A 22,624-nucleotide genomic window follows, 5' to 3' on the forward strand; every position below is an offset into this window, starting at 1 on the left:
AGAAAAAACTTGTCGCGTAATCATTTTATTGCTTTGTCACTGTTGATGCGCGCTAAATACATGCAAATTCTATAATACCATTTTATTTTATTTTTTGTTTAAAGATATATACAATCTGTATCCTGGGGCAAAATAATACCATTTCATCAATTTTTTGGTCTTATTCAGGTCTTCTATATTATTCTTAAGTACAAAACGTCTATCTAATACAATATCATCAAGCAGCCCCCTCCCCCTCCCCCCCTCAAACATTGGCCCAAATCGTCCAGCGTAACGCGTAAAAACGAACGTGACGGCCGCGCGTCATACGTATAATATTATTATCATTGTATTCCGTGGACGGGTTTGTTGACTCTTGGGCTGGCGGGTGTGCGGGAGGGGATCATAACAATAACACAACGGACGCGCGCACACCGGCAGGCACGCGACGGCAATGGTTCTTTGTGACGGCCGCGCGTGCGTGCGCGCGCCGTGTTGCTGTGTTGGCGACGGCGCGGCGTCGTCGTCGTTCTCACTTATCCTTATCCAACCGTTCATTCCGCGTCTGTCCGCCGTTGTCTGCCGACCGCTGTTCTCGCTGTTTCCGATATTGCGCTTCCGTTCGAGCATTCGGTGTCCATTTTCTCGTGTGTTGGCCGTGTAAAACTGACGCGAACGATCGATCGTCATTCGTCACTCTCTCTCCGCCGCCGCCGCCGCCGCACAAAGTAACCGGCCGAAAAACCGTCAACCGCGCGCGAACCGTCCGCGGCGTACTTGCGCGGTTCCCCGTCCGACGTACGCTCAACGAACAGACAGTTCTTTTTTCTCTCTCGCCATCATGACCACCACACCGAAGTCTCTGCCAGAGGAATCGCTTGGTGGTAAATATATATTCCCGTTGTTTGTTTATAATAATAATGCCTCCCCCGTGGAAGGGGGGCAGAGGAGGTACCCCCGCTGCAGTAAAGATTCGACAGATTTTCAAAATAACACAAAAACATGACGTAAAAGTCCTAACAGCGTCAAAAAAATATAAATCGGATAAATAATAGGTAGGCACGTTACTGCGAAAATCCATTAATGGGAATTGATTATTTGAATGTACCAATCTATGGGACTGTGTAAAATTAAATTGCAATCACTGAATGCAGTATGAAGTAGGCAAGACATTTTGTCTGGTAGTTACCGACCGTTCGTCAATGGACAGTGTAAATGGATCCAATTAATAGCTTAATATTATGTAAAAACGAAGTCTTTTACTTCAAATGGTTATTCTACTCTTCTACTCTGATTCTCGATATCAGTGTATGGTACACATATGTTTGATTATACCTTTGAATTTTCTAAATTTTATTGACCAAGCCAGTTTGTCGAGGGTGCCCAATTCTAAAGCAATGCATGAAAGCGAAATAAAGTATATATACCTACATCAGTTCGCAAGTTGCAGGCGACTGCCGTTTGTCCGATTGGTGTAGTAGTGATTGTTGATGGTTAGCCCTGGGAGAGGGGGGTAGAGAGTCATTGGTATGTAATTGTATGTCCCTTATTGTGGTTATACACAACAGTGCTCAGAGTTTGATTTGACAAAAAGAAAACACATCGCAGAGATGACAGCTGTTTCAAGTTTTAGGAGGCTAACGTTCTATAGAACTGTTATACTATGACATAATATTTATAGTAATATACCTCCTAGTCATGTGTAGTAACCAATTCCTATATATCTTGGAAAAGATCAGTGATGGAAAGTAATTTGGTTAAATAATAATATGAATTTGAGTAAAATACACGGATGAGGTTTGTGGTAATAATATTACTGTCTTATAACCATATTAATTATTGTGAAATGCTTATAGATATTTAATTATTTATATATTTCAGAAACTGTTTTGTTTTCCCTATTTCTTAAACTAACTAGATGGTCGCCATAGTAAATCATTGAGACAAGACACTTAAAATTAAATACCGATATTGTTGATGTAATTATCTAGGTAGTGGGTACTCATATCATTTTACTTGTGATAACAGTTTAAAATTTTTTATCATTTTTTTCCCAGTTATTTACAATTCAACATGTATTGCTCCAGTAATACTTCTTGTTAACATTATATTGTTGTACTCATGTACTCTTAAGACTTAAGTATGCACATGACTAATTTCAATTTTTTTTTGAAAAAAAAAATTTGTTTGCTTGTAGATATTTAGGTAGTAATTGTTATAGCAGTTTACAGTTGGGGAGTAATATAATAATTAATTAATAAAATGTGAATGTATTTTAAATTAAATTGTTCTAAATGATTTAAATAGGATTTTTTAGGATAGCAATTCATTACTGTTCAGTTTTTTGGTGCTTTCCTTTATAATTACCAAACCGTAAGTTTTATCACATCTCAACTTTGTATTTAATTATTAATCTCTTCTTTTGCCTATATTTTTTAGTATATCAGCTAATCAGTTTACTCTTCTTGGAATTTACATTATAACCATACAGTTATGAACAACAATCTCTTAGGTTTGAAATAAATAATTTTTATTTATTTATAATTGCATTGGAAAATATAATAAGTTAGTGGGTACCTCACTACCTCTTAATAAATATTCCTATTAAATACCTACTAAATATTATATCCTAGAGAATTTGTCATTCTGCATTGCTGTTAGATAATAAATAGGTAAGTACAATTATAAAACGGCCGTTCAATCAAAATATGTTATCTCTCATAATCATTATTCTACAAGTGTGTTTGTATTTAATATTTATTGTAAAAATGATTTATTATTGATATTTCTCATAATAGATTTTCATAAATTACTTCAATATAAATATGAAAATTAAATTTATTAGTTTTATTAAAAAAAGATGTTATTATATATTAACTACAATTATGCAATATTTATAATTATTATCTTATCTTAATAAGTTATAAGAAAACAGTGTATGGAAAATTATACTCTTCCATAAAACAAATTAAAATTAAAATTTGAAATCACCCAAAACTAATATTATGATGTTTATTATTGTCTCAATTGTTGTTTAGTAGGTGCATTGTGTTAAATAATGGTTAAGTGTTCCTTCATTAAGCATCCAAATGTTATCTTATTTTTATAAATTTGTAGGTTTATTCAATTGACAATACTATGAATGATGTAAAATAAAATTATAAATAGGATATGAGTATATGTATTGAGATATCTTTAAATGTGTTATTGTTCTCGTCAATTGTGGAAATAAATAACTTGATGAACATTTTAATTTGATTCTCCATTCACATAGGCATCAACTTACATAATAAACAATAGCTTCACATAAAATATTTAAATTGAAAAATGCTTGAGGCTCTTTTTTATACAATATAGCTTTTAAGTTTATTGTACTAAACACTAGAGTGTAGATTACATTTTAAACAAGCCCTGATTGTTTTGTGATGAAATTTGTGCATAAATATTTAAGTAGACACTTCTGTAAATACCTACTTATTACATTTTAATGTAATCCAAAAAGTTTGATTAATCAAGAATTTTAAATATGTTTGTTTTGTGTTGTTAAATGTAGTTTTTACATTTTTATTCATTTCAATTATTGGTTTTTGTTATTTTTTCATTAGGACACTTTTATAGTTTCCTAGTTTGGAAAATTAAAATGTTCGAAAAGAAATCTATAATATTGTATACAAAAGTTCATAAAATTGTCTAATAAAATTATATCAAAACAAAAATAATTACACTCTTATCGAGCCCATCCCTCCCTCTGTCTAATCGTATCGTAAATTGTATAGGCCATAGCTATGTCAAATATCAATAGTATTATTTATTAGTTATTGACTAGAATGCCATAAAAATACATGACTTCTCCTAGTTCCTACTGATATTAATTACATGTTTTAATATGCATTGTAATAATATTTAATATCTTTTAAAAATAATTAATTATTTTGTCCGTTTGATAAATGATAAATTATCGGGGTTTTTACAACACAGGTAAAACGGTGTGTAGTGTTCTTCTACCATTCGTGTCCGTAACCAACAAACTCAATGAGTGACGAATAACGGCGTAACCATACTAAACTTCTTGAATTATCATCATTAATCGGTGCATAAACCTTCTTAAACGGATACCCCTCCCTTGTTTTTACCAACACAGTGATGAGGATCAAGGGACGGTATTCGGGTTTGCACGCGAATCGTTCAAGTGTCACGCGATGATGAGAAAAAAATAGTTGTGTGTTTTAGTCTACCCGGAACTGTTTCAAATCATAATCATCTACCGTACTAGAGTTCGTCTCTACATCGAAATTAATATGATTTACACGGCGGGCAATACACGCACTCATTTCGTAATAACCGTTTCTCTCTCGGGTGCTCACAAAAAGTATGCCTTTTCAATATTATTATTATTACATCTCTATACACGTGCGCATGCTGGCATCACCATATTCATATATATATATACTATTGTGTATACTTGCGGCGTATGTTTTGCACGCGTTCGACGCCAAGGTCGATTTTTTTATGCGTCAAGACCGGTCAAGACTTAACCCGACGTTGCCGCGTCGAATGCGAGCTGCGCGCGTTCCAAAAAGAACAAAAGTTCGATCGGTCAGGTGGTCAACAACTCAACTTTTAATAATAAATATATCTGCGCGCGTGTGTATATACGCGTGTACAGGAACGTTCTAATTTTACATTATAAAATCGGTCGAGATTTCTTAGTACCTATTATTATCGGCTGCTATAGTCAAATGATGGCTACCCTGTATATTATCGTACCACGTCAATGTACATTACATAATAATATGTATGAACCTTTTATTTCGTTAACGATATTGTTAACGCGGCGACCACCTGTCAACTAAAACTTAAAAACCCGCACTCTATATCGTACTACGCTGCAGGCGTCTAGTCTTTAAAAGCGTAAAAACGTTGTTGTGGTTTTATAATAATATTGTTGTAAATTATAAAAATATGTTTTTGTGCTACTCGTATTGTGCGACGCACATTGAATGCTACCTATGTATGTGAAGAGTTGTCGAAACTACACAACAATGATTTAAAGTCTGATACGTGCAACGTGCTGTAAACGAAACTATGAATGCATTATATAAGTACGGCTCAAGTTCTAGCCAAGATTTTTAATTTTGTTTTTTAAAACTTATTTATTTCGTTTTGAATGTATAATAATAATATAATATAATATAGAGTAGTAGGTACGCGTACACATCTCAACTACTACGTTTCATTTATCCGTGCCAACCTCGCCTTATACACCTTTTAAATTAAAACTTTGACTAACCGCATCTGATATAATAATAATATGCTCGATAATATTATGTTAATGCGTCAACCCGTTCGACCTTTTGAGCGAATCACGAGTAGGAACATTATTTGTACTTATCAGGATTTTTTCGACTCGATTTAAATATTTTAGTGCGTTTTGTGTTTTAATATTGGGCACTCTATTCGATTGCACGTACTTCTTTTTTTTTTATGAATAGTACCTACTACGTATAATTATAATAATATAGGATCGTTTGATTTTACGATGTACAAACCATATTATAATTTATATTGCATTTTGCACTGTCTTAAACCCGTCTTAGTGTCAATCTTATTTTATAAATTATAATTTAATATTATAGTGATTAAACACGTGTCACCTACTTACGACTAAGCTACGAGTTTACGACTAGCAAAATAGTAATTGAGGAGTGTGCGTAACGCGTCTATAGAGTACATTCAAACAATTGTCGTTTTGGTATCCAATGATTTTGTTTAATGAATTGAAGGCATACTTAACCTATTCTAAATATACAATATTATTTTGCTTAGGTGTTTTTGTTTATTTTTATACGTGTGTGTGTGACTATTTTTTCAATGTTTTTATTGCTATTTTAGTATAAAAGGTTATTTTACTTACACTTTTTTTAAACAAATGCTTACCTAGGTACCTATTTTTTCATACAATTGTAATATTTTACGCATTTATTACTATTTAACGATGTGAGTACCTTTCAATAGTCTTTATAAATACCTAGTAACTTATTTATTTTATTAGATTAATTTTGCTGGGTTCCATATAAAATGTTGATGAGTATAGTAAGTTGTAGTATAGTGCCTTCACGAATTAAAATAATATTATCTTAATAATTCATGATAGCGCCTTATCGTGGGAATGACGATCGAGTGCAACAGTGCCATAGGTAGAAGTACAATCATTTCGAAACTAAATTATTATTGTTGACCATAGTGTTATGTTTATGACGGTGGGCATAACGCGCGACGATAATATTGATGTATAAAAATATAATATTACTTATAAATTTATAACAAATAAACATGCAACGTTTCTGTCAGTTAGCGTAAGTGGGAAAGTAAATACCTGCGTTTGTTTACTACTGCAATGGACACTAAACAAATCGACGTCAATTGAACCGAATCGAAAACTAGTACGTTTATAGTTATTACTTGTTTTCATACAAACTTCCCGTAGATGTATACTGTACAGTGTATACTTTATTTGTTTGGTAAGGCGTATATTATGATAAAATAATATTACACAATATTCAGCTATTCACAATCAACAATATGTATTTGCCATATAAAACATAAATCTGTTCTCTTTTTAATCTTTGAAAAAAATCACTTGAAACATTATTTTTTTTTTCTATAATGACGTACTGGTATTGTTCAAAATAATTGCGATTACAAAAATACATCATATTATCTTTATGTGTTCATCATAATATTATGATCTAATGAAAATAATATTTTTAAACCATCGAAATAATATGTGTACTGTGTAGTATGATATGTCATGACTTATGATTTATGAATAATAATTGTGATGATATAAAGAATAAAGATTATTTAATTATATGACTGTTGGCAAGTTGTTATGGTTTTGTATGAATTATATCATAAAAAAACTTAAATGCATGTTATGTGTAATTAGATGTTTGATTAAATAGAAACAAAAGAAGTGTGATTTTTAATAGTTTTTATTTTAATTTTTTTTATAATACGTCTTACATCAAACATATGCGAACTTAAAGGTTTTAAATTAAAAAAAATTACTCAGTAAGACGTATTGACGTATATTTTTATAACTTTATTGTCAATATCAATTTAATGAAAACACATGGAAGTCAGTTTAACTTTTTTCTACAATGAACAACCATGTTGACTATGCAGCATTTATTATTAATATTAATTAATACTATAAATTAAGTTACAATCATTTTCTTTGTTTAGTACGATTTTAAAGAAATGAATCTTATCATTGTGAACTCATGTTTATCAGGTTATCACACTGGGATTAATACCCCGGTACGCATACACATTTTGATTTCATAGAAATGTTTTAAAAAGCTTCATACAATAATGACTTATGACACTACATACTAAAATCCGCTAGTACAGTAATATTATTATACATACGTATTTAAAAAAATAGCTCATTACATTCATATATTAATAATAAAATAAGTTTAATTTTTTAATCTGACGAAAAAGTTGGACAAATTATAATTTGTAATTTATGAAAGTCTTAAATTTATCATAATAATCTTTTAATATTTCTGTTGTCCAAAATCTAACTGTTTTTTAAATAGTTTTGCGTTGTAAATATTATTTTGATAAAAGCTTGTTAATCATTAATTATACTTACTGTTTAAAAAGCTATAAATTTAAAATAATATTGAATTGAACAAAATGGCTTCTTGACTATAAAACTATATGGGTAGTGGGTACCTATATTACTACATGTTATAGACAGGCTAAAAACTAATTTATTAATTTATATGAGTGTAATAACAAATAACTAGTAATCGTAGTGTTCTTATAAATTAATCTTTTTTCAAAATAAATAAATAATGACAAAAATAGTTACATCGTATATTATTATAAATGATGTACTTCAGTTATCTTAAAATTATTTTATTACCCATTTGTTATTCTAATTATTTATGCTTCAGCAGAATTTGTAAAAAAAAACATTGACCTATTGGCTTTTAAATTACTTCAACCTAGTTTCATGTTTATATAGTTCGGTATTTTCTTTAAAATGCACTGGAAATGACTCTGGAACTTATACTATTTCTTATTTTTTTTTTTTTTTTTTTCATTGAACTTAAGCCCGGCGACTAAGGCCATTAGCTGTGGTAGGGGTAAAGTTGGTACGGTTGGTTTGTTTTTACGATTATTACGGTTGTTACGGTAGGTAGAAAACACGTGTATGTGTGGCAAGGTTTTGAACTACTATGAACTCGAATGGTCACCCATCCGAGAACTAGTAGCTGTGGTCGTTACTTACTCTCAGTCGCATTCCGCAACTGGTAGCAGCCAACGCGCCACGCCAAGCCACTAATATTTCTTAGTTTCGTAGTGTACTATTTAATGTATAAAATGCATCATAATTGCTATATTATACTTTATAGAAATGATGATCATTAGTCAATGAGTAGGAATGTTCAGATTTTTATCATCATATTCTCGTAAATATATTTGTATAACTGGCCCAGATTTGTGAAGAGTATCCATCACAATTTGAGAATATTGATTAAATTAAATTTGTAATTTTTTAACATTCATTCATTTGAATGTTCCAAAAATATTTTATTTTAAAGATAATTTTTCTGCATTTAAATTGTAAAATTACTTAAACCGTAATTAAGCATAAGTACACTTATTGTGTGATCTGTGGATCACACTAATTAAATATTAATTATATTTCTACATAACTACCTATTATATATCTTAAAATTTATTCTGTGTTATATTATAGTTCTGATAGTTAAGTTGATTCGTGTTGAAAGCCATACGAAATAAATAAATAAGTTTACATATTGTGTATGATTTCCTAATTTAATCTCATTTAAAACGTAAATGTTTAAGGCCCGCGCTCCAACGGCCAACGCTTTAGTGTTTAAAAATTAAATACTTTAATATTTTTTATGCTTCGTTAACTTAATATTCATAAATGTATTTTGCTATATAAATAACTGAAATATAAATTATATATAATTATCTGTTGACCCGTTCTTAATCGCTCGTTTGTAGGTATGCACTCACTGCAGTAATGCGTTTACAATGATGTTTTTGATTTGTCCTTAAACATTAATTTCATTTTTAATATAGATGATAAATTATAACATATCCAGTATAAAAATAGATGTCTGTAAAATGTTAAACAAACGATTCCTCATCGTTACAGAATATCAGTTTTTCTTCTCGAAAATAAATCGTGTAACTTCGTGTACATCGCATCCCGTAAACCAGTTTCACCCACCAAATGCTTACGATAAAAAATACTGAAAACTAGTTGAACAATGACATGTTTAACATTATAGCTGTGAGTACAACAATATATTATAGTACGATTCATTTACATTTTACGTAATATGTAGTGTCTGCACGTGTACACGGTATAAATATAGTTGACCAAACGCGTACTTCGAGTAAAAAAAAAAATATTGGTTTATATGTGCTGAGATCGTTTCAAAGCAGTGGTTGTCGTCTAAAAAATGTATCATTTAGTATTCTAGAATTGTTCTGCAGTTATACGTTTGCCATGTGTTCCGAACAAATATAATCATATACCTAATACCTGTACAGTCAGGGATTTTAATCGCTAACACTCTCCAAAAATTTAGCACTGCAGACCGTCGTGTATTCGACCGAATTTGCAAAATTTAAATATCACATACCACAGTCGGTTCGTAGAAAAATGTCGCAGTGACTACGAAACCTCTCACCCTCGGCGTGATTTCCCCGGGACTGATATTATATTATGCAGTGGCGTGCCCAGGAAATTTCAATGGGGGGGGGGATATATGTTATAAATGTTTAAAAGTAATATCCATAGACATATATAAATGTTTATTTATGTCTATGGTAATATCTAATAAGTTGAAGTCAACAAAAAAAAGTCAATGGGGGGGATATAACCCCTAACCTCCCCCCCCCCCTTGGGCACGCCACTGATATTATGTATCCCGGGAGACTGGGACACACGAGACCATGGTGACCTTCTCATGTATTATATAATATTGCAGCTAATGTGTGTTTCCATCACACCATAGTTCTGTCTCTGTCGACCTGGCACACACACTGTAATAAATAAATAAATGCATAATACAGCTGGTATTATCCCTATAGGTAGGTACAATAATGTTCGTCTCGTGAGATCGGTCACGTAGCCGAGGCCTCAAAAAAACGCTCTTCGAGTGAAAGCACCTTCCGCGCGCATATAAACACAACGATGAACGTAATAATAATAATAATAATAATAATGGTAATAATATAATATAATACTATCGTCGCCGTTCCGTAGAAGCGTTTTTATTTTGAAAATGCGATGTAAACGTGGCGAAACGCAATTTACTCGACACACTTATCCCCCGCGTCCTCTCCCGAATATAATATATATATTGTCGAATATACTGCTGCAGTTGGTGAATTCGTCGTGAATTTCGATTCGCCAAAACGTGTATCGCGCTCGTCGTCTTTTCGTTATTATTTCCTTATATCTGCTGCGTATTATTATACACTGCTATAATACTGCTATGCTCGCGTTCAAAATATTCATAGCAGATTCGTTCGAGCGGTTTCGTTATAATTATTTTGCGCTTCTAGTGCGGACCAGCACATAAATATTCACGTAATGTGTACCTACTGTATTATATACTGTTGTCTTGTACGTTTCGGTGTTTGTGATTTATATTTTGTATGTTCGTGTGTGTAACGTGTATATTATATTATACCTAGTGTATATTGCAATCGTGCAGAATTATTAAAAACAATACAACTTCAGCGACGGGTACTGTTGCTTGTATTTTCTAATTGCAAAAAAAAACATCGTTTTACGATTTCGCTCTTTTAAACATTATGTTAATATGCGAATATACGAGAAAAATAATACACTGTATGTTTTTTTTTTCGGAAATTATAGTAATTAAGTCAATGCAAATATGTATGCAATACTCTTTTTTCAAACGCCCATGACAACTAAAGTTGATAAAACAAAATTTCTGTTGGTACTCTCTATTTGAAGTAACTTGTTTGATATAGCAAATGCCAATTGATTTAGTTTTGGTAAGAAGCTACCTTTAATAAATTACTACTTAACCTATTTACCAAAATTATATCACTTGATATCAGCTTAATAGTTGAATAGAACATTATGGGTAATTTTTGGTGAGTTCGAATACCTAATCGTCAATGTTTATTTGAAATTTGAATACTTAACGAATTCATTCCAAGGACACATTTTGTAATAATTATCACTTAACCATTAGGAGGTAACATAATGATAAAAATTATTATTCGTTTAAGTTAAAATACATTTATTTATTGAGTATGCATCCAAACAAGTTTTCGGCTAGTTGTAAATATATTCTTACGTAATACTATAAATAATAATATTATTCATAATCATAAATAATAGCGGTTTATTATTTTTTACAATATAATATGCGATGCAAGTCATCGTCGCCGGTTAAAAGTGTACGGTTGCAATTTTCAATTCGATATTTTTATTGTTTTGGAGATTTTAATAGAGTAGATATAGTTAATATAGTATTATTTTTTTTTTGTAAATAACAATAACTGAGTGTTAATCAATATTGAATGCAATCGTAAGAGTTATTAAAGAATAAAAAAAGCGTGCTTGTTATAAATCGAACATAATATTACATTACAAGAGTGAGGTATAAAATTAGTAATTTTTATGTTACCCCTACCTACAGCGTTTGTTAAAATGTATCGTTCGACTTATTTCGAGTACTCTATCAATATAATATACGATGCAAAAGCAACAACTAATAAAGTAATAAGTACAGTCGATACGATAATTGCATAAATATGTTTCAATTAAAATGCGTTTCAATCTAATTGAATATTTACATTGCGTGAGTAATTCTTTAACTATTCATTTATACACACACACATATATGTATATACACTTTATAGGTACTGTAAATTATTTTATGCTTGTTTTTCAAAACAATTATCGTTCGTATCTCTTGCTGTGCTTTACTTGTCATTATGTCGAAAACCTTGTTGTTATATTGTTGTTGTTGTTGTTGTTGTTGATATGGAACCATTGTGGTTTTTTTCTCTCTAAAACCTTGAATTTTCAACGATTATTACTGGCCAGTGCGCAGTGTATAGTGTTTTGCCTCATTTGTTTGCCCCCTGCTAGTGTCCATAAGCTATGAGTGATTATTAAATATACAAATTTAAATATACAAATACTACTCGCGATGTCTGTCTCTCCTATCCGTTCCCCTCTGTTTGCCATCGACTCTCGATCGAGAAAAGAAATAATGCTGCCTCGCGTATTAATGCCGAACGTATAATAATAGGCCTCTACCGTACAGGCGGATTTTTCCGAAATTCGAGAAACTGACAATATATCGCAGTAAGTACCTATAAAAACAATGATCATGATGATGCAAACTTCTGCTCGAGAGAGCACATCCTGCAGATGGGAAGTAGACGAAAAATCTATATGATGACCATTTCATTCGCGTCACAGAATAGCGTTTATTTCGGTTCATTTCAACCCGTGTGATTGTTTTTTAATTACGATGCGTTTGGCACGTGTGCGTCTAAAAACGTTTCTCACTACCGGTGCCAAGTATACAGGGCGAGATCTGACTGAGCGCATGCGACACGCGTTTTTCTTCTTCTCTGTCGGTGTTTTTGTCCTGTTTATATATAATGTTATGACGATTATCGTACAAAAAAAAAAAAAAAAAATGCAATAGCTAGAACTTTCGGCGTGTGACGATATAGCGACAGCATGTGAGACAATATTAGCGAGTAATTAAATGAGATTTATGAAATGGTGTGTACAAAAATGACACAAAAAATAATATAATAACGATAAGACGATGTGTGTAGACTTTAAAATGTATTTTATTGCCATATTATATCATATCCAAGGTTGATATTATAATTTATAGGAAGTAAAATATTTTAATGGAACTGTTCAAGCGCTTATTTTGATAACCTTTTTTCTTTAATTACCCGAAAGGTGCAACCCTTGCAGTTTGTAACGCAGCAGCGTAACAAAAACTCACCACGTCCGTCGTCGATAATAAATAATACGGGAGTGTTGTTGTTCTCAACAGTATATAGATGAAATCGTCCGTCGCGCCCTGTATGTCGCCCTCTTTACACCTATACAACGTCTATACACTTACGGCCTAATGAACTTTACTGTAGCTATATTTTTAATATCGAACCACTGTATACGTATATGTAGGTGTTACATGTTAAGTGTGCACGCAACGAAATCGAATCGGCAACGTGGCGCGTAATCTGCTGTAACTCCGATTTCAAATGGACGAACAAAAAAAAAAAAAAAATATTCGCGTGTGTGTGTAAATAATTATATTATAATATTCTGCACGTTCGCGGTAGCTGTTTTCGTAGATAAAATACGCTTTCGCCTTGCCGACGAACCGAATCCACACGCGGTAGTGGTGTTCTGCAGCAGGTCATGATATATAGCGTATATGTAATAGGCTTAGTCACCGATTAATAATAATATAAGCTCTCGAGATTTTGCTGTATCTGCGCAAAGGGAATTCGAATTGATTTTCTAACGTAACGTTATACCTTATATGTACCCGGCCACTTCGAATAGTCCTGTAGTTAGTAGGCCAGCTTTCAAAATTCGAAATAATACTGTATTGCGTGGGCTATTAGACAAATTTATGTTGTTTTTTTCTCCGTGGCTTCTTAGTTCGTTTATAATTATACAATATATACGTATTATGCTAAACCATATTCAAATAATATGTAACATGAATTATTTAAATAAAATAATAATGTAATCTGCTATAATACATTTGAAAAGAAATTGAATAGAATTCACAATATAGTACATACGTCCATGTAAATATTGTGTAACACCTACACTTTTTTGTATAAAATATAAAAAAATCGCTTTTACCTTATTATTTATTTATTTATAAATAAAATAAAGTTTCATGTTTATTGAGTTTATAACTATAGCGATGGAAGTAAGCAACGTGTTGGGAATAGATAAAAACCAATATTGAATGAATAGTTAGAAAATAGTAGATTTAACTGTAGTTGAACTATTATGGTTTAAGTCAAATTAACAGCAAAAAAGTACTATACATTGTCTAGTAATATGAATAATAGTTCAAATGAAGTATATAACGATGTTGTTAAAAATCAACAACAAAATTTTAATTTTGCAATTCGAACTAAATGTATTATTGCTGTCACAAATGTGATTATAATATTTACAGTTAATAATACTTTAAATAATTATTTGTGCAGTGAATAATTGGCTATACTTTTCTCCGTGTTATGAATAATTCAACTTCAGCTACCCAGTGTTATAATATATATCATATCCATTATATTAAAGCCGATAAAACTAATACCCAATTATAATATCTAATTTATAATATGTTATAAATAATAATTATCGATGCATTTTGCCAACCGATATTATTATAATTACGTATATTATATTGACGAAAATTTCGAAACTCGTGGGTAGAACGATTGGAAAAGTTATGGGTAGGCGTGCCGGATAAAAAAAAGTTAGGCGAGCCCGCACTCTGTCATCATATATCCTGTGGGCCCCGGTCGTATGCTAGTTTTCGTATTATGTATAATATTCTAATGTCGTATACGTACAAACTAGACCGTCTGTTTTATAGATAAAAAAAAAGCACACATGTGCGCACATTTTATCGTTTTATATGACGTGCGGCAGACTTACCGTATAACAAGTGCAATGCACAGGGTGTCCGATGTAACCGAATGTTATTATATAATATTGTGCGATTGTACGAATCGCGACAACTCGCAAATCGGTATAAACGTCTTATTATTTCGATAGCCAAAGATGTCTTGCGCGTGTATAGTTATCAAATCCGATCGACATCATCAGAGTTGGTTTGAAATCGAAAACCGCACGTTTCGCTATTTTTGCAACTCTGAAACTATGACGCGTATTATTTGGTGTCGTTTAAAGTACGACAAGTGCGTCTTAAACGATTGAACATATTAAATTATTTTCAAAAATTACATTTTTATTGCACTCAATCGCTAGTTATGTATAGCTACCAAAAATGTGGCATTGTTTGTATTGCTCGACGGAACACAAAAACACTTGATTTTAAAGAAAAATTAAAACTAGTTTTCAACTCATGATAATAATGTGTGGTATATTATTATACTTACGGTTTTCACGTTTTTGTCAAATCAAGAACCAAACACCTTATTGTATATTGGCGGGCGTAGGTTTTCGTTGTATTTTGGCGTTATCGTCCGATAGGTGATGATAACGGTCAATAGAACCAATAATGTACAAATCCGATTTCGGTATATCAACCGCGAACGGTCAACGGTGCACGGAGAAACCTTATGCGAATTATGTATGATGTTATTATTTATATTAATAATTATGTGTAATCATTATTATTATTATTATTTGTCATGTATTATTTGAAGTATAATTGTAGGTGTAGTCTTTTTCAGTTGTTTTCGATGCATATTACAACGTATATACTGTACTGGCTTGCTGCAGCCTGTGCTTACTGCACGCACAATATATTGTTTACGTCGTTCGTTTTTGTTTTCGTGTCCATAGTCGTTTGATGCTCAGCTGGCGGGTCCGATCTCGTTTTCACGCCATATCATATGACGTTACGACATTATCATATAGACCGTTGCTCAAGGACCGCACGATAAATGGCTTGTACATATTTGTGCTGAACCGTCGCGAAATCGTCGTGTTTATAATATTTATTTATTATTTTATTATCTCATTATTGACTGAGAAAAAAAAACCTCCGTTTACAAATTTAAACATGACGAATATTAAAATTCACATTCAATTAATAAAACGAAATACACGTGTGGTGCCTATATGATTTTTCAGCATAATTAACTAAAATTAATGTCCATAGTATTTCTATTATGGCCATCAGTAAATTCTCAGGCGATGATTTTAAGTTTGCCTTAGAAACATTAAGAAACTTTCGTATATTTTCGTATTGTGTCATTATTTATGTGCTAGCAAAGAATGTTGTTTTTTTTTTTGACAAACTGCAGGAGTTTTTGTGGTTGGGGTGGTGAAAAACAGAAAAATCCCTATAACACTTTTCCCATTGATTGGAAAAAACTGCAGCTAATAATTTGGGCAAAATTAAATTTGGTTTTTTATCGTACCTAATTTAAAAAGGAACAATCGCAGACTTGAAATGTGCACTGAATATAATCTTAGCATTAACTTCTAGACAAAATACAATAGTTATTAAGAGAATACATATTTTGATTTTTTTCGATTTTTTTATAGACGTTTGAAATGCAAACATTTAAAAGGTTTTTGGGTTATTATTATATTTACAATATTATCGTTTCAATGTGTAAAAGATTAAAAATTGAATTTAAGGCTTCTCATCATAAGTAACACTGGCTCACACCAAAAAATATCGAAAATACAGTCACATTTTTTGTTTGATTTTTAACTTTCGACTAAAATAAACGGTAATTGGATATTTAAACGAAAAATAAATATTTTTCCCACAGAATAGATTTTAGCTATTTTCTTGCAATAAAAAAATTATTAATCGTGGACAATTTAAGTTTACTAGTTTACATGTTTTTATTTTCTATTCACAACAACGTTGTCAAAATATTTAGACTGTTTTTATACACTCAATTATGCTGTCGACAAAAATTCGTTCAACCCATTAAATCAAGAAAATACTGTAATGATAAACTATCATTAAAAATACCGGTTTATTTTCGCTGTAAATTATCGTTATACTCTCACCCCTATACCTTCTATATGTTATTTTTTACCAAGTCGTAAATAGTCTGTTGTTCGGTGTTGTTGTTGTTGTTGTTGTCTATCGTCGCAGGTACGGCATGTACGCTTAGCATAGCTGGTATATACCGATATAATAGTATATACCGTGGTAGTTGACCTCTAGCCGCGTGTTTACCAGCGCAACTCAATGTCTGTTGTCGGCGACGATGCCAGGTGGTGGTCCGTCTAACTCGTCTAAGAACCGTATAATATAATATTACGTGTTCAGTACAACTGTATACAGCTCGCTACTGTTGTAAAAAAATATCATCTAACACAGTAACACACGACTCGCATCTCGGAACGTTTCGTATCGGTCACACGATGTGACGGTTTGTCTCGCGAGAGGAGCGACGGCGGAGACGTTAACGCCGCCGCTCCGTGTGGATTTCGTTAAATTCGATACGGTCGCAGTTTCGCGCTGCTCGTCATAATATTGTCATAATATGCGCTTACGACGACGACGACGACGACGACACTTGTGGTCATGTGCGTGACGGTCATCACGAGTCACGATAAAATATATATATATCACGATCATAGGTTTAAATTATTATTATGTTATAAATTATAATATACGCTTTAGGTAAACTTGTGTGGTTAGGTGTTTTGATGTGCCAATGTGGTGGTGGTGGTCGGGTGTTTAGTTGTCATTGCGTGTTGGTTTCGCTGTTTATTTTTTAACGCTTCAATTGATTCTATTTTTTTTTTCGTCGTCAACATTTTTGTTGTTGTACAGCAAGAATAACGAGTTCGTATAAAATTGTTTTGTTTTTCGTCCGAGTCTGTATGTATAGTTTTTTATTTTACACTACAGCGTATTATACGCGCCTACTTATAATATTATGTTGTATATTTACTGCTACCATAATAGTTATATAGGATATTTTTATAAAAGTATTATTATGTTTAGAAATTATTGTCCTGATAGTCTAGATATTTATTTTAGATGATTTTATATGACGTGCAAACGTTTGACGTAAAAATATATTCTTCCAAAGCTATAAGGCCTGTTTTTATATTCACATAACTCGACCACCTGGAGTTATATCATAATAAATGTTCACAATTAAAATATTTTTATGATATTGAAATAGTTTGTTTAGGTAATAGATTCGTAAGGCAATATTCACAAGATTTTAAAAATTTACTTTTGAAATGATGTTTTGAAAAACAAAAGCATTTTTTAGTACTATTTAGTTAGACAAAAATATCGTTAGTGTACAACGAGTATTCTGTTGTACGATTTCCGATTTATTCGTTTGTGATTATAAATACCACACCGATATAATTGTATATAGAACAATAACAACCGAACGACAAATACAGTAAACAAACTTAAATTATACAAACGATAATGGTTTGATGGGCGCGTGGAACGTTACATATTTTTTTATCGTCCGAGGGCAATATCGGCCAAGTGTATGAGTGGGTAAGGCTTTTGTGGGTGCGCTGCGTTTGAAATAACAATATTATGTCGCGTGTCTCCCGATCTGAGCTATCGAATTACCGTGGGACGGCCATATACGGCAGTCGGTCGCCGAACACACGATAAACATAATATTTTGAAATGATTATTTCACGAACATGTATATCCCATTACACGTTTTACCACGACACCAGTGTATAGTCTTACCCTTTTACAGATGACGACACGATATGAACCATACATATTTTATGGATACCTGCAATATCGCCTTTATATGCGGGATTTTGTTGGCTGTGTGAGTGCAGGTTCTCTTGTTTTTGGAAATATTTTATTTACACGATTTTTCAGTCACTGTCAACAACGTTTATGGAAAATATCATATTTTTCTATTACCGGATCGTTATTACTTTTTTGATACACTGCATAAATTATTACAATTTTAATTTCATATAATATATTATAATATTCCGAAGGCAAATTTTTTCATGACAATTTATAACTACAACTTTTGTAAAAACCCTCTATAATAACTTTGAAGGAACCAAGAGTTTTCTTTCGTTATAGAGAGTTTTTGTTGTAATTTTATAGGTATGTATTTAAGGTTTGGATGGATGAAGTGGTGTGGAATGGTTCATAAAGGTTTTCTGCAAAATATTTGTCCATAAACTGTTTAGGACTAATCCGCTCGTCTAAACCTAAAAAGCTACCTCCTACCTAATAAATACTAAAAAACTTATTTTTTTTGAAATCCGATATTTATATTTTGAAACTTTTTAGAAAAATATTGTGCTCTGAAATATGTATTTAAAAAATCGTTAAATATACATTATATATTATGTACCTGTGGTGTGATATATATATCATAATTGTGGAAAGACAATACGAATTTCGTCATAGTCGTACCTATTTTGTATTAAATCATTTGTTATTTGGAAATAAGATATTTTTTTGAGTAGCTTTTAAAGAAATCAGTTAAAAAATAAACACCGAAGATCGATCGGATTCAAAAGTACTTACCTACTTATATTGTAGATATTTTTGCGCACACTGTTACCTCAGGTATTATAATTCTCTCTCTCTTTAGTTCACCAGTTGTTGGCTCACACATCGCCGTTTACGAATCAATGTTCTGAATTAATTATTCGGTAGAGAAACTGAATTAATTATTCGGTAGAGAAACTGAATTAATTATTCGGTAGAGAAAAACAACTTGTTTTTGTCATAATATAGGAGATTTTTAAAACTCTAACGATTGCATTTTTATTTAACATCTTAAACATTTGCATTCGATTTAACATGCAGAAAATAATCACCCTGAAAAATGTGGTGCGTTGTGACATTTTCCTCACATAACACTATAACAACCAAAATCAATCAATACCTCCAACGCCAATACCAGTCATATTATAAATTTGGCCAATATTAACATTTGGATAGCGGTATTTCATAAAAGTTTATCGCAGTCCATGGGAGGTAATGTACAATTCATCTTTCGTTGATGGTAAAATAATGACGGCACATGACCACACGGTGGGAAATTTTTTATTGAACTTAATTTCTATCCGAATCTATTTGAGATATCAAAGCTTCTTTTAGCCAATTTCGTGCATAAGTGGCGGCGGTTTGTCGATACTCCGGTCGGGGAACTGTGTTACACTGTAAATTACGAATTTCAATGCATTTCTGCTTAGGAGTTTCAAAAATGTAAAACATAACCAATGTATTTGTTCCCATTTCCAGAATCTTGGGTGGATATCGGGAGCTGCACATCGCCGATATCTTTCCAGAGCGCCGACCGTGTCACTCCAGTGCCGTTCATATCGTCCGGCGAAGAGTACCTGAGACTGTTGAAAGAGGCACAAAGGGAGAGTAACTCTTCGTCCAGAGTTTTGTCCAAAGAATCGTCCATTAAGGGCAGGTAATGATAGTGTCTCGTGTTTCTCTATACATTATATTCGTTCGTTTCAGTAGATTTTTGTTAATCCTTCAATTCTAACCGACTGTTTTATTCTTATTTTTCAGTCCCAAATCACCGCCAAACAGTCCAAATAATGAATTGGAAGACGATCTCAAGGGAGTGTACATAAACTATTCGAACAGAGTAAGTATTGTCAAATAGAACTTGCGGATAAAACATTTACTCAATTTTTAGGTTAAGAAACTAATTCGGTTCTAATTATTAATATGTGTTATAATGTCTTTTTTCCATGTAGAGATAACAATTTTCAAAATTGTTCCTAAAATGTCAATTACAGTTAATTGTTGTATGGAAATTATAGGCTGTAATTAGAAGTGAAATATAATAAAAACTGTTAAAATATTGTACAATTCACTTATATTATTATTGCCACTTAGGAAACAACATTGACATTTTCAGCGAAGGAAAAAGACATGTTTAAAAAATATTGATTATTTTGTTTATTTGTAATGCCAAATGATTCACTTTTATACTTCAGTCATGTGTGTTAATTAAATGATTCACAATTACTGCTAATTCAGATAATACAATGGCAACACCTTTTTTTTATCAAGCTGCCATACATAATAAACAATAGGTTTAAAGCAGTTTGTAGAATATAACGTTTTTAGTTTATGATAATTTCAAATCTATTTTATATGTCAATAGGTTATCTACATTCTTTTAGATGAATAGTAATTATTTAAGTTTATAGATACTAACCCTAAATGGTACCTCCATCAATGATAAACTTGAACATATTGTATAAACTGCATTGTAAGACAATGACTGAAAAAAAAAATGCAAATGGTTTTAGTTTAAAATTATAACTGGTTAAAGAATACATAATAATATATGTAATTGATTTTACAGGGTGGAGAATTGTACAACTTGGACAAGAGTACTGATTGGATTTGGGATTGGAGTAGCCGACCAGACCAGGCACCTCCCAAGTAATTATATATAATTATATATATATATTACTGATAGGATCTGAAGATTTGATAATTTTTTGTAATTATTTAAAGTATATAATATGTGGCAATATATACTTTTGTTCGTATACAAGTGGAAGAAGTAAGAAATTGTATCTAGGTTAAATTGTTTAGAGTAGTAATAAAGATAACTAAATCATTTAAAATATTAAGTGCGTACTAAATTTGTATGTTAAAATTATAAATTTAATCAAAATAATATTCAATATTCCATCTTTTGTCTAATATTTATTTATGCATATGCATTTGAACAACAGTCATTCCAAAATGTGATCTAAAAATTATCTTACAATGTGTGTAATTCGTACATTTATTGATTGTTTTTAATTTTCACTTTAACTATGACAATACAATTAATGATTATTAATTTTTTTAAAACTGACGTTAATAATTGTAAATATACATAGTTGTTTTCGTGTATTATTTTTATTTTATTCATACTTTTAAATAAAATTAGCCATTTTAGGACATGTGATATTTTTTTACTAGCCCTATTGTAGAAGCTTTTGTGTGTAGTTAAAAAATAAAAGATTAATAAATTGTGTAGTGTACCAAACAAAATAAATACAGGACCATTACTGTTTTTATTACAAAATAACTATTTGCATCCACTAAAAATTTAAAAAATCGTTCATTTAATTTAAACCAAATTATCATATTTTAACTATTTTTTGAAACTTATTAATAAAAAAATTTTTGTTTTTGTAGAAACTGGAAATTCATTCATCCCAAGAAGAAGACATACAGTATGCGCAATGCTAAGGTCGGCAAAGACGGCCTCTTTTCCAAAGAAGTTTTGTACACTTTGTTCCTGACCAATATTTTATCCATACTGCTGGGAGCTGGCGTTGGGTACGGCACTTTATTATAATATTATAATTTGTGTATCATTAATTTATACATTTTTTTTTATGTTTAGCGCTTGGTTATGTAAACGAGGCGGTATTATGATGTCTAGAGTGACTTTGGAATAATCAGTCTGTGGAACGTAACATAATATGCACATGCACAAAAAAAAAAAAACAAGAATAAATGGTGTCAATTCATTGTCTTTTTAAGTCTGAAATTCAAAAATGCATGTTACATTATTTTCAAAAACAACCCTCAAAATATTCCTTTTTGTAATATTATATTTATAATGTAGCTTAAGTTTTTATTAACTTTAAGATGGTTATTATTAATTTGACACGTTAGATTAGGAAATATGTCTAATATTTACTATTATAATATACAATTTAATCAACCTACAAGTTTTCAGATATATTTTGTTAGGTACTCTTGATTATATTAAACCTCTAAAATTTAGAAATGTCTCTTATTATCAATATAAACTTGAAAAGTTCCAGTCTCTCTGGTCTCTGGTCGAATTAAAAGTCATGTGCGAATGTACTCAAATAATCTTA

At 31.4% G+C, this 22,624-nt stretch overlaps 1 protein-coding gene across 1 annotated transcript; it reads left to right on the top strand.

Annotated features, from left to right (window-relative positions):
* Positions 1-509: 509 nt before the first annotated feature.
* Positions 510-22,257, top strand: LOC111042550 (BCL2/adenovirus E1B 19 kDa protein-interacting protein 3). Its single transcript, XM_022327196.1, has 6 exons — positions 510-863; positions 20,010-20,187; positions 20,292-20,370; positions 21,100-21,179; positions 21,930-22,073; positions 22,141-22,257. The coding sequence occupies exons 1-6, from the start codon at positions 821-823 to the stop codon at positions 22,193-22,195; spliced, it is 579 nt and encodes a 192-aa protein (XP_022182888.1). The 5' UTR covers positions 510-820; the 3' UTR covers positions 22,196-22,257.
* The last annotated feature ends 367 nt before the right edge of the window (positions 22,258-22,624 follow it).

Source organism: Myzus persicae, unplaced genomic scaffold (genome assembly GCF_001856785.1).
Source record: "Myzus persicae strain clone G006 unplaced genomic scaffold, MPER_G0061.0, whole genome shotgun sequence".
NCBI lineage: Eukaryota > Metazoa > Arthropoda > Insecta > Hemiptera > Aphididae > Myzus > Myzus persicae.